The sequence below is a fragment of the Sinocyclocheilus anshuiensis genome, unplaced genomic scaffold (genome assembly GCF_001515605.1).
Source record: "Sinocyclocheilus anshuiensis isolate Anshui unplaced genomic scaffold, SAMN03320099.WGS_v1.1 scaffold399, whole genome shotgun sequence".
NCBI lineage: Eukaryota > Metazoa > Chordata > Actinopteri > Cypriniformes > Cyprinidae > Sinocyclocheilus > Sinocyclocheilus anshuiensis.
Window position 1 is genome coordinate 145,000 of NW_015552570.1, and position 14,245 is coordinate 159,244.

General features: G+C 36.6%; 1 protein-coding gene across 2 annotated transcripts in view; it reads left to right on the forward strand.

The window, feature by feature from the left end:
• The window catches only part of abr (ABR activator of RhoGEF and GTPase), a 205,231-nt gene that overhangs the window by 112,710 nt on the left and 78,276 nt on the right, over positions 1–14,245 (forward strand). For both annotated transcript variants that reach the window (XM_016455779.1, XM_016455780.1), the window contains 5 exons: positions 434–494; positions 9,699–9,751; positions 10,937–11,077; positions 12,995–13,116; positions 13,930–14,098. In XM_016455779.1, the coding sequence (XP_016311265.1) occupies positions 434–494; positions 9,699–9,751; positions 10,937–11,077; positions 12,995–13,116; positions 13,930–14,098 (546 nt within the window). The remainder of the gene's footprint in view (positions 1–433; positions 495–9,698; positions 9,752–10,936; positions 11,078–12,994; positions 13,117–13,929; positions 14,099–14,245) is intronic.

The window sequence follows — 14,245 nt, forward strand, 5'->3', positions numbered from 1 at the left end:
AGCTCTTTGGTCTTGCCCATGGTGGTGGGAGAGGTTGGAATGGAAGATACAGATTGTGTGGACAGGTGTCTTATACACCTAACGAGCTGACATTAGGAGTGACTTCTTAAAGCTAATGGACGTCTCTATCCATTAAAATAAACCTACCATAAAAATTTCAGACCCTTCATTTTTTTGTAAGTGGGCAAACTTACAAAATCAGCAGGGGATCAAATAAATGTTTTCCCCACTGTAGTTATAATCATCAGCTTGGTGCATGTACTCATACACACACACATACACATACACAAGAAGCCTTCCCCATCACATTTCTCTTCATTATTCCATACAGGAAGTATTCATCACATTCTGCTGCCTGAGCCAGGCATGAGCTCTGTATGTGTGTGTGCTTGTGTCTGTGTATATTTATAGTGAGCATCTTCTCTGTTGACAGAATCTGAAAGTTAAAGGTCCTAAAGAATCCAAGGACTGCACCACATCCGCCACCATGGAGGGTAAGAGCGTATCTATTGATCAGTGATGTGTGTGTGACATGCATGAGCGATCTGCATTTACAGAGCAGTAGAATGTGTGTTGTGTCGATTGACGGTTCATTTTATAGAGTGAATGGTTATGTTTGAATGAGTGAACTGCGAGCAGTGTCTCTTTAAGAATGAGTTCAGCTCTACATCTCCCTACTTGTGTATGCAGCATCCACAACTCAAATGTGTGTGAGTGTGAGGAAGAGTGCGTGCTTGCTCATTCTGAGTGTTTTGGAGAGCAGGAGAGCATGAGTCTCTCTCTCTCTCTCTCAATCTCTCTCTCTGTCTTGGTAGTGTTTGTGAGGGACGGATAAAAGGGGGTGCAGAATGAGAAGGAAGTAGTGAGAGAGCAGTCTGCAGGATCAGTGGAAGTTTGTCATGGAGGTTCTGCTGGTTCTCCGGCTGTGTTGTAACTGCACCTATGGTAACTATATCGCATTTTAATGCTTTGATAGTCTGGATGACTTTCAATTTGTGATTGTTGTGCGGATTGGTTTAAGAAATTATTTTGTGTCTGTGGTTTTGAACCATTCTAGAGCTTAGTTCTGCTGGTAAACAGGTTTGATCTCATTTCAGTGCAGTTGTCTGTAATTGTGCATGTCTGATATTTCAATGCAGTTGTAAGACCTCAAGCATAACAGCACTTATAAAACAGATAATTCTGATTCTGGCTTCTGATTGGTCATTATAGAATTACAGCCGTGCTAAAATATGCAATATAGTAACAACACTTTTACTTAGCTACTGTGCACCATATATGGTCAGTTATTAATCTTAGATGATATGCCAGGGACTAAATTGTCAGATGGAGGATGACGTAATATATAAGCTTAAAATAATGTCTTATGAATATGTATGTCTTCAATTTGTCATGTGTTGTTTCTGATAATGCCCTTTAGCCGTGACTGTATTCATAACATTTTTCTCATAACTTATTACCTAAATATGCACAAGACAGAGCTCTGGAAAAGTGTTTGATGGATAGGAATGTGTAAAATCCATATGGAAACATTCGAATGGGTTTGAAACCAAGCGGGTATACAGTAAAATTTAACTTTCAAATGAACAACTGGAACTGCCTGTCCAATTCTAATTGGTCAATTGATGTTTATGTCAGAATGTGCTCAGCTGTGTCACATCCCAAAAATAATTTGCATATCTATTTATAATAGGGTAATGTAGAGAAAAACAGTGTTAAAATTGCTTTATTTTTATTTTATTTTCATTTTATCCAATGTCTTTTGGTGTTGACAGACACACATCAATGAAGTCAGCATGTTCAAACTTTACAAGATGCAAATAAAAATGTTACTCAAACTAAAAACACATTCACTTGCAGTGAGGAAAGTTTGCACTGTCCACAATGTGTTTTCGTGGTGTATTGAATTACTAAAATTCAACAGGCATTTAGACCAAAATTGTCATATTTCCTGTTTGGCCTCATTTTATTCATTTACCATTGTATTAAGCATATACTAAATTGTTCTATAAATTGTTTATTTTGAAAGCACTTTTGTATACAGTTAGTATGATAAACTATTATGGTGTTGATTACCAGTATAAAAACTAGTTAGGCAGCACTGTAGTGACTGATATCAGACTGCCATCTGACTTTCAACATGTTGTTTTATGGACATGCATTCATGTGTATTTGTATGCATTTGCTCCTTTGAAGTTCCTCTTTCCACCCCAAGGTGACTGGAGGATTATCTTCCACAATGCACCAGATGATAGACAGATGATAGATGACAGATAAAGGTAGACTTCAAAGTGCACAAGTGGCATAGACAGAAGAGAGGAATAACAATATAGAAAGATTGGAACAAGCACTGAAGAATTGATCAGTTATCTACTGTGCACTTTCTCTCTCATGTAATCAGATTTTTAGCTACCAAATTATAGCCAATCAGATGTAATCAACCCCCTCAAGAGTTGAGCCAAGTCTGTGTCAGGGTGTAAACAAGGGATGAAATGGAGCAAATGAAACCCAAGAAAATGTGAGAAGTGTGACACTAAACGAATACACACTGTTGTAGTCGGAAAGATTTGTGGCATACAATATAACACATCAACAAAAATAAGGTTTTGTTTTGCTTTTGCTTTGCTTTTTGTTTTGTCTTATTTTATTGTTTTATTTATTTTATAATTTATTTTGAGACAGAGAGAATGTTTTGGAGAATGCAGCAAGTTTGCAATCCTTCTAATTAAGAAAATATCATGACCATAATAGACATTTAAAGATTGTTATACAGTTTTCCCCTGCAGTCAGCTAGTAGAGTCTAGCAGTAGAGTATGTCAGTATGAGCTAATGTCAACTCTCGTTTTCTGAGTCCATATATTAAGTTTGCTTATGCTTTACACGCCTCTAATGTCATCTGCCACTGAGCGAAACCTGCTTTGTCCAATCATATCACAGAGTACAGTATGTCCCATCCAACACCTGATCTCGGTTCTTCTCTGTCAGGCCCTAGCTGATGTGACAGAATTCCTCAAGCACTTTTTTTTGTATTTAGCAAAGCATAAGAACTGACTAATATTTGCCGTGTGAGCATGACTCAGACGGTGTCAGCCCACAGCAATTTTTGCAATATTTGTTTTCCTCTTCCAAAGCTAGTTAGACTCATAACAGTGACATTTAGATTAAATCATCTCCCAATGACACCCAACTCACAGTGCTTGATAATCATATACATGTGGGTGGATTGAGAAAATATGGAAAATAGTAAGATATTTTACAGAGTTAAAAGTTTGAGATCTGACTCAGAAGCTAATCTAAAAGTTTTTTCAGTTTCCTCATTTATGACAGTTGCGTATGAATTGAAACTGTATTTTTTGTTAAAGATATGTCCTCCATTCTGCTTGTTTATACTTTAAACAGTGTATTTTAATGCATATAATACTGTAAGTGAGAATTATTGTCATTGCTGCCATTATGGAAAGTCCTTGCAATATGTATATAAGTGTGTAATCTGTCATCTATTATAGACAGAGATTGAAAGTGACCCAATTTGATGATTAATCACACAATGCTGGCCCACTTGACCTTGGCAACTGTCCCAATACAAAGACACAAATACAAAAACATACACACAGATGTCTACAGTACCTACTGTAATCACTCCATCACCTGCTGCTCTATTTCTCTCATATTCTCGAATATGACTCTGGTCCTTTTCCTCTCAGTCCAGCAGGAAGAATGTATGGGAAATCAGTAGTTCTATTGATCGAGAGGGGCTTATTCTGTGACTGACTGTGTGTGAAGGGCATCTTGAACTCAAATTAGTATGCAAGTGTCTGTGCTGAGATGTGCTTCAAGGTTGTGATTGGATGTCACAATCTAAAGCGACTGTCCTGGGCTGCATCTCTCAAAAGCATTGTTAGTCTGAGTAGCTCATAGAGAGCACTGGTGCCAATTCTTTTGGGAAATGAAGACCTGATTGGTTCCCTTTCAGATCCAGTCAGCTGAGATTGGTCAGGATTTGTGAGGTAGAATGAGCTAAATTCCACTGACTAGGAACTAGAATAGAAACTGCATAGCACCAATGCAATTAAAACACTTACAGTAACCATTCATTTAGTGAAACTGTCATCACAACACACTTGCACCCACTTAACAAGACTGTAGCAACCACAAAGAACACTTTAGCGTCTGCCTAACAAGCACCAGGACAATGACTCTGAACAGCATAACCCATAGTAACCACCTAGCAATGCCCTAGCAACGACCCTGAACACCATAATCCATAGTAAACACCTAGCAATACCTTAGCAACCTCCAAACATACCATAACCCATAGCAACCACCTAGCAATGCCCTAGAAACCAGTTAGCACACTGTAAAAACCACACAGAACACCCTAGCAACTGCCTAGTGACCATTCAGAACTCAGTAGCCCATAGCAACAACCTAGAACTCCATAACTCATAACTCCATAACTAAGCAACTGCATGGCATTTACCAAGCAAACAACTAGCACAATGTAACAACCACAAAAAAACACCCTAGTAACTGCCTAGTGACCCCTCAGAACACCATAATCCATAGCAACCATCTACCAATTCCCTAGCAACCAACTATCAACACTGTAACAACCACAAAGAACATCCCTAGCAACTACCAAGTGACCACACAGAACACCATAATCCATAGCAACCACCTAGCAATGCCCTAGCAACCAGTTAGCACACTGTAAAACCACAAAGAACACATTAGCAACTGCCTGGTGACCACACAGAACACCATAACTCATAGCAGCAGTTTAGAAATACCATAGCAACTACCCAGAATGCCATAACTCATAGCAATCAACTAGCAATGCCCTAGCCACCAACTATCAACACTGTAACAACCACAAAGAACACCCTAGCAACTACCTAGTGACCACACAGAACACCATAACCCATAGCAATCAACTAGCAATTGATTACAAAGACTGATTACTGCTTTTATATCTTAATTGATAAATGATGCTGTACTAGTTCAGCTCACTTCTCTGTTCTGCTCCTCAAACCTTTCTTTCTCTCTACTCTCTCTCTACTGTAATCCATCAGCCTTGCAGAGGCTCGTGGGAAATATGCCCTGTCAGAGAGCTCCGCTCTGTTGCGATGTGATTCTGTAATTAGATTAATTGAGCGTGAGTAAGAAGGGACTGCTGGGAATCGTCGTCCATTAGAGTGAAAGACAGCAGGATCACCATAGGACCCGTCGTAACCCTGTCAGACGATGAAGACGTGAACGTGCAGAATTCTCCCACTAGTGCTGTCAAAGAAATGAGAGACAAAGCTCTTTTCCTGAACATTGCTCACAAGACTGTGTGTGTCAGTATACTTTTCAAAATTGTGTATAACAGTGCTCCTTGTGTGTACCTGGTACTTCTTGGAAGAGAGTAGTCCAACCTTGATAAGCTGCAAGCAGAAGCAGAATAACTTTTGGAATGATTTTTTACAGATGACTTTAAAAGAGCTTGTGCATTTATATGGAAGAAAGTATCTGTAGTTCGTGCTTACAGTAAACATAATGTTATCGTCTGTTGGTGTGAACGCTTATATCTTTATAGTTGTCTATCGTTGGTGTGAACGGGTGTTTAAAATTGTACTTTTACTACATTAATGAATTTTGTTCTTTGTTTTAGTGGATAATGCTGCAGAAATGCTGCTCGAGTGGGAGATACAGCTTCAGTTCTGGATGGATCACATTCACCATTTTATCTATTAAACAGATAGCTCACCCAAAAATGAAAACTCTGTCTGTGGGAAAAAATACTATTAACATGGTTACCAACATTCTTCAAGATGTCTTCTTTTGTGTTCAACACAGGAAAGAAATTCATACAGGTTTGGAATAACTTGAGTAATTAATGAAAGCATTTTCATTTTTGGGTGAACTGTCTCTTTAAATAAAAGCCCGAAACAAATTACTGAATTGCTCTAGATGTTAGCTAAATTTAGCCAAACCTCCCATGGTAAAAAATAATGACTAATAATAATGTTTCAAGAACTTGCAAAGCAATGTTGTCGCTCTTGCTTCTAATTAATAATACAGCCATATATATTTACAAAGATGCCTTATTCTGTGTAAGAAGCCACATCATCTCGCAGAAGGATTTATTTCAAACACTCGGCTGACCTTATGAAGTGAGTTTGGAGTAAAAACATGTTATTAAATGTGGTGTTTTCACGTGCTTTCAGATGGAGCAGCATTTACTTCACAGAGCCGTAGTTCACTGAGAAGCTACGCAAACAGCTGTCATTATCGCGAAACGATTTCTTCGATTTCATAATCGTATGATTATATCATCTGCGGTTTTTTTTTTCGCGTAGCTTGTCAGAGAACCTGTCCACGCGCAGTAAACAAGCAACAGAAAAAGATGAGGAGTTCAACCAATCAGAGCGTTTTCCGTGTTTTTTTTATTTCTCTCCAAACTGGCTCTGTTTGTGTGTCCGTGAGTCGTGCGCTGAGATGAGGAAACAAGTGTATGGTATTTCCTGGAGTCGTGAGCTCTAGCTATTCGGTAATGTATATGTGGACTTTCTGCCCAGGGGCGCCCTCTAGTATCCAGTATGAATGAAACAGACATTACATGTGTTCATAGCACTAAATAATGGCCAATCTATAAAAATAATGTTTCTCTCAAAATAAATTTAAGGTAGACGTGATAATCCATGTTTTTCTACAGTGTACAACAATATACTGGAGTTTTTTTTTTTTTTAAATAGCATTTAAAATCGCTTAAAAGAACTCTGTTGTGCCAAACCATCAGAACTAAACTGAAAACTGTGTTTAAAAAACGGAGGTATTTATTGAAGTTTGGGCTAACTGTATTGTTGCATTCCTACTGTTTACTCTAAAATACTGTATAACAGGAATATCACAAATTGAGTGCAGACTCTTGAGTACTAACCTATGAAAAATATTTAACATGAAGTCTAGCATTTTGCACATTGTGCAACTACGATTTTGACATTAGCCATCAAGGAGCTTCAAGTAATGTAGGAATAGGCTATATGACCACCGGTATCACCCCATATCACACTGATGGTACTCAAAAAAATGTTCAAAGGTTGGCAGGTCTGAGCAGGTGATGGAGATTTACTACTAATCACAGAACTGACAAGATGTGCATGACAATCGCATTCGATTAATCTTGCAGCCCCTTAGTTGCATTATGTGTTTATATAGGGGTCAGGTTAAGACTGGGATACATTACACAACTTTTGTCCAGATTTTTACTTGTAATGTTCTAATGTTCTGCTATCTGTTCTGCTAACTATAAAAGGTACAGCTGTCATAAAACCAGAGAGAAAGACTACATGGCTAGAAACTTCCAAAAATGTGAGAGAGTCAATGTTAATATCATTGCGTTCCTGCTGGACAGTGTTAAAGGAACTCAGCTTAGTCTGACAGTTAGCCTGCCCTGGACCAGGTTAGTTTCCCAGCATAATTTGCCACAGTGACTGAGCTTGATCTACTGTAGCCTATGTTAAATTTGCTTTATGAAACCAAATCATTTGAAATTGAGTCAGACTAACTGAAATAAGCCTGGCTTATTTGGTAAACTTGTTTTATGAAACAGGCCTTCGAGGCGTTAAAAGTCAGAAGACACTCAATTTATGATTTTTTCTAGGGATGCACGATATTATCGGACCAATATCGGAATCGGCCGATAATGGTTTAAATGTAAATATCGGCATTGGCCCGATATGAAAAATTATGCCTATATGTCTTGCCGATAAGAGGAATACATTAACTCACATGTGCTCAGGGTGTGCTAGCGATTAGATCACGTCAGCAGTGTAGCTCATTCTTGAGCAAAGTTTTGGATCGCTGCATTTAAACTGAGAATGCACGTACAGAATGACGCGTTAGGTGTGTGATAGAGTCAACAGTAATAGCACGTGCAGTGGCAGCCTCCCCTGGGTCCTAATGCCCGTTCAGTAAGGAGTTTTAATTCTGTAGGGGGCGCTGTTGGCCTGCTTCTAATAAAATGAAAGCAAAATACACAAATAATATTTAGACTGTTTCTGATTAAAAAAGCAGTAATTGATGCCATCAAATCATGAGTATGCTTTGATTTAAAGTTCAGAAGCTATAGCTTACATGAACAACAACGCACAAAAAAAAAACACAAACATGTCACTTAAGTTAAATAATTTTATATATACTGATTTATTCATTAATATGTAATATGTTTTATTTTTTAAACAAATCATAAGCTCTAAAAGATTTTCAGAATTTTTACAACTCTTTTGCTTTAGACATCTACAAATGTTAAATCTTAAAATAAAATGATAAGGTTAATACTGCATCTTTCTGAACAAATAATATTTAGACTGTTTCTGATTAAAAAAGCAGTAATTGATGCCATCAAATCATGAGTATGCTTTGATTTAAAGTTCAGAAGCTATAGCTTACATGAACAACAACGCACAAAAAAAAAACACAAACATGTCACTTAAGTTAAATAATTTTATATATACTGATTTATTCATTAATATGTAATATGTTATATTTTTAAAGAATTTATGAGCTCTAAAAGATTTTCAGAATTTTACAATTCTTGCTTTAGACCATTTACAAATGTTAAATGTTAAAATAAAATGTTAAGGTTACCACTGCATCTTTCTGAGAAAAAATGCAGCGATTGAATATAGTTTATTTATAGTTATTTTCAAATATTCAATGTATTGTCATTATAAAATAACTTCATTGTTGTTTATTTAATTCTAACAAATAAGTTCTTGTTAAAACTAACCAAAATTAAAAATAATTTGTTTATAATTTCTGCTCAGGAGAGACTTGTGCTGTTTCCAAACAAAAGGAAATATATCGGTATCGGCAAAATTAGTTGAAAAATATCGGCATATTGAATATCGGCAGAAATCCAATATCGTGCATCCCTAATTTTTTCCATTGCATCGTATTGCATCAAATCACATTGTGTCGAATCGAATTGAAATCAGATCGCACTGCATCGTAATAATGTGAATTGTATCGCATCGCATCGGTAGCTGCTTCATATGTATCTTTAATGTATCGTATTGTTTGCTCTGCATTGAGAGTCGTATCGCATTGGCCTCAGTTATGGAGATGCACATCCCTACTAGTTAGTAGTTGACCTATAGCGGCTAATGAATTGGAAGTCTTGCACATTTAAAGAAAACAGCTTACTTCTGCATTGCAAAATGAGGTGGATAAATGGAACAGAATAGCAGGAGCTAGGTCGAGGGTATATGGTATGAGGTATTCATATCCCACTGCAGTGTTCAGAATCACAGATATGGCTAGAGGTAGGGCATGATACTGTGAGCTGACAGATATGCGTTTTCTTCTCTCTCAATCTGTCAGCTTATTGAGAGTGTGTGGATTTACAGAGAGCTAAAGACATAAACTGAGCCTCCTCTCAGTATTTGCATTCATTTGTCCTGGATGCTCATGTTTGTGAAGTGCTCAGAGATGATGCTATTATCCGTAGTGTCTGGCTGCTCAGTCAGCTGTGTAATAGAGTTTGGGAAAGGGTATTTCTTCTTTTTTTCTCTCTTTGGGTTTGTTTGGAGCATTTGTATGATTGGAAGTATGAGTGTTTTTTTAGTTGAGATCTTATACATCTTACTGTATAAAAGGATATTTCATGACTTATGATGACTCTATAAATAATTATTTAATGTTTGTCTTTGCAGCTCTCCTCTACAAGCCTATTGACCGTGTCACTCGCAGCACTCTAGTCTTGCATGTGAGTTTCTCTCACTAAAAATGTATACGTCTATTGATTGCATGTAGTCAGGTTTAAAACTGTAAGATCACCTTTACTAAGGCAAATTCATTGGCTATTATATTTGTACTCTATTTGTACTGTATGAGTCTTATAATTTAACCAAGTTAATCAAACTCAATAGATATTTGGCTGTGTCAATAATAATAATAATAAAAAAACACTTGATTTGTTAACTTGAAAGTTTGTCTTTGCATGTTAAGTGTATTAGCTTATTATCTTTGATGGCATTTTGGCCTTGTACAGATGTTGACCTGTAATCCGTAATTAAGTGTGTTCTATGCCATAAAGAGGCGCTCCGACTATCAAATTCTACTGTGTAAAGATCATCATATGCTTTAAAATACCAGTATCAACATGTCAAAACTGCTTTTCTTCATGGATCTTAAGGATATTACAAATCCAGATATATATCATCAAAACTTGTAAAACCTGCATGAGAGGAACCTTTAAAAAATTCAAATATATTCAAGTAGAAAACACTTATTTGAAATAGTAGTATTTTACAATATTGCTGTTTTTGATTTGACATATTTCAAATACATTTAGCATTAGTGAGCATAAGAGACTTTTCTGAAAAACATTAAAAAAATTGTACTAACCCAAACTTTTAACTGTAGTGTAGGTTTATCTTATTTGTGACCCTCGACCACAAAACCAGTCTTAAGTGTCAATTTTTATATGCTGAATAAATAAGATTTCCATTGATGTATGGTTTGTTAGGATGGGACAATATTTGGCCGAGATACAACGATTTGAATATATGTAATCTGAGAGTGCAAAAAAAAATGAAAATATTGAGAAAATTGCCTTTAAAGTTGTCCAAATAAAGTCCTTAGCAATGCATATTATTAATCAAAAATTAAGTTTTGATATATTTACTGTAGGAAATTTACAAAATATCTTCATGGAACATGATCTTTACTTAATATCCTAATGATTTTTGGTATAAAAGAAAAATCTATAATTTTGACCCATACAATGTATTTTTGGCTATTGCTACAAATATACCCCAGCAAATTAAGACTGGTTTTGTGGTCCAGGGTCACATATATTTTAATATTTGGATTGTCACTTAAAGAATAAACATACTGTATATCTCAGATATGTTATCTGTTTGTTTTATTTATTTTTACTTTTTTTCAGGACTTGTTGAAACACACTCCTAAGGATCATCCAGACTTCCCTCTGCTTCAGGATGCTCTGAGAATATCCCAGAACTTCCTGTCCAGCATCAATGAAGAGATCGACCCACGCAGGACTGCCGTGACCACACCGAAGGGAGAGGTGTGTGACTCTGTGTGTCTCTACCGACAGAGAAAAAGCATACAATATACTGTATTTTACATAAACGGTTCTCTATTGTATATGCAAAATTATAGAACGAGGCATTTGTAAGGCAGGTGAGGTGCCAGTGCCTTTATAAGAGTGTTTTCACACCTACTTTATTAATAGCTTTTAAATTTGGCACCTGGTATGTGTACTTAGTTTCAGTTTGAGGCATTTATGTTGCAATCGTTCCCACTGCACCAGTTGCACTTGTATCCACAGCAAAACCATCAGTCCAAGACCACCTCAGTTGAGTCTCAATTTATTAAAAGAATCAAATTTTCTTTTGTATTACCTGACTATTAATCAATTAACAGATTAATCAATTATGAGTTGCAATCATTCAGGGGTGCGTTTTGTGCTTTATCAATGCTGTCATGAATTCGCATACCACTGTGTGATGTAATTCAAAAAACTGAAACAGAAGCTGCTACCCTCTCCTCGTTCCCTGCATTGTTGGGCATTTTTTCAGCATGACAATGACTATATACAGTACATTCTCCCGAGGTGAAAGTCCTTCAGTGGACAAGTATTTCACCCAATCTTAACACTCTTGGGCACCTCTGGGGGATTCTGTAGAGATGAGTTTAGCAGCACTCTCCATTTAAGACCAGGGCATTTAAGGAGGTTATCCTCCAGGAGTTAAACAGGACAGATGTGACCATTTTTTGTGCCAAGAAGGGTCAGAGCAGTATATTAAAAATTATGGAGGACACACCAAGTACTAGAATATTATATATTTGTTGAATTAAATCTAGGGTGTACTCATTTCTGCAAGCCTTAATTTAAACAAAACTGGTTAAGTTACTTATTTTACAGATATAAATGACATATATTTCTCTGTTTTTATTAAGTAAATGTTTATTACCTTTCAATTTTGCCATTTTTTAATTCATTGTATTAGTGATCGTAAAGAAAATATATCTTTTGTATTTGTTCAGAGGGGGTATAGTCATTTATGCTGTGCATTGTATATATTTATGGGGAAAAAAGATATAGATTGAATTGCATGTTAGCTTGCTTTTTGCTGAAGAGAGTAATCTATTTAAGTCCACATGTCATACTAACAGGAAACTATTCATATCACCACAGTTGGAGAGCTGTAGTTGTAGCCACACAGCTTTGTAATGCTATTAGCTAACGTTCACTGGAACTATATTGTTAGCAATGGAACTTTGCTTGACCAATGATGCTTGTAGGAAATGCATCTCTAAAAAAAAAGAAGACAGTTTGCTTACATGACTTTTATTATTAACTTTTGGTCCACTTTGGAATGTTTTGGAGCCAAGAAGGGCTGGCACAATATCAGATTTTCACTAAAAAATGATTGTGGCCAAAAGGTATGTTATGGGGGGGGTGGGTGTTAGCCACATTATTGGCACTGCATTATTTACGATATTATACAGTGTATGTAGTATTAACATTATCACCAATAACAGTATATTGCCACACCCATAACTGTAATAATTTACTTAACAAACTACAGGTCTGAAAATATGTTTATTTTCAACCTTACATTCTTGAAATTCTCTTTTGTTTATCATTTATGTTCGTTTTCTATCATGAGCTCCCAACCTCTATATATGACTGTTTGATGAGCTCATCATCCACATGGGAGTATGAGTGGATCAACTGTATTTATGTATTAACATAATCTCACTCTTCTTCATCACACTTATTTAAAATAAATATTTGATGTTTGAGTGTCAACACTTTTTATGATCAAGCTGTACCGTGTCAGTGATGAATTGTGTAACTGCAGGCAGGTCTATGACCTCTGTCATCCCTCGGTTTTCCAAAAGCGCACGTGTTCTGTGTGCTTCTGCTCTGATGAGTCCACAGGAAGTAACGGTGGGTGTTTCGTGTCTCTGGCAGGTTCGACAGCTGGTGAAGGATGGCTTCCTGGTGGAGGTGTCGGAGGGGACGCGTAAACTCCGTCATGTCTTCCTCTTCACAGACCTTCTGCTCTGTGCCAAGATGAAAAAGGCCGCAGTTGGGTATGAACATGGACACTCACACACAAACTCACTTTCTCTCTCATTTTATGTTATACCCACTCATGCATACCGCACTCTACTGGTTTGGTGCCAGTAGATGAAGTGTTTTGATTTACAAAGGTGCGACCTCATTTGTCACTCTGTTGTTGTTGTGGTTACAATGCCAAAGAAATCCGTAATATTGATTGATAGCTGCTGTTATCCTGATGCAGCTCTGTGTTTCTGCAACTAAAGCTTTCCCAGAATAATAACACACATAATATGTATACTAAACACCAGTCTTCTTTAAACACAATCTTAATTTATTACATGTATAGTCTACTCTGGGACATTCAATTCTGGATTTTATTCTCACCACTGACAGAGACTGTAAAGTATTTAGCATCTTAATCAGACTGAATTAGGCAGAAGATGATTTTAATTGGTTGTTATGCATGATGATGAGCAGATTATATATTGCTGCAAAGCCATGCTGGGCATCATAATCATTTCATAATAAGAGCGCATTATCAAGCATTTCGACTGTGGAAACACATTTTGATCCCTGAAGTGTGTGTGCGAGTGTGTGTGTACTCTTCATTTCATAATAGAAAGTGCTTAGATTAATTAGTTACATCAGTCTCCACATAGTCATTTCCCGTCAGGACAGGAAGAGAAAGATATCATGAGGCATGCGTTTTTGTGTATGTGAGCAGGAGCAAATTATACACTTAATGCACTCAAATGATATACTTAATATATAAATATACTATGGTTGTCAATTTAAAATATGCTCCTATTTGACATTTAAACATTTCTCTGTGTGTTTTTCAGGAGACATCAGCAGTATGAGTGTAAATGGTACATCCCTCTGGCTGATCTGAGCTTCCAGACTCTGGATGACTCGGATTCTCTCCCTCACGTCCAGACGCTCCCTGAGCATGAGATTGAGGAGATGAAGATCAAGATCTCCTCCATCAAAAGTGAGATCCAGAAAGAGAAGGTACAGTTTCTCTTAGATTAATTATATATATATATATATATATATATATACATACATACACAAAATTTCTATTTGAAATAAATACTGTTCTTTTTAACTTTTTATTTATCAAAGAATCCTGAAAAAAGTATCACAGATCCCAAAATA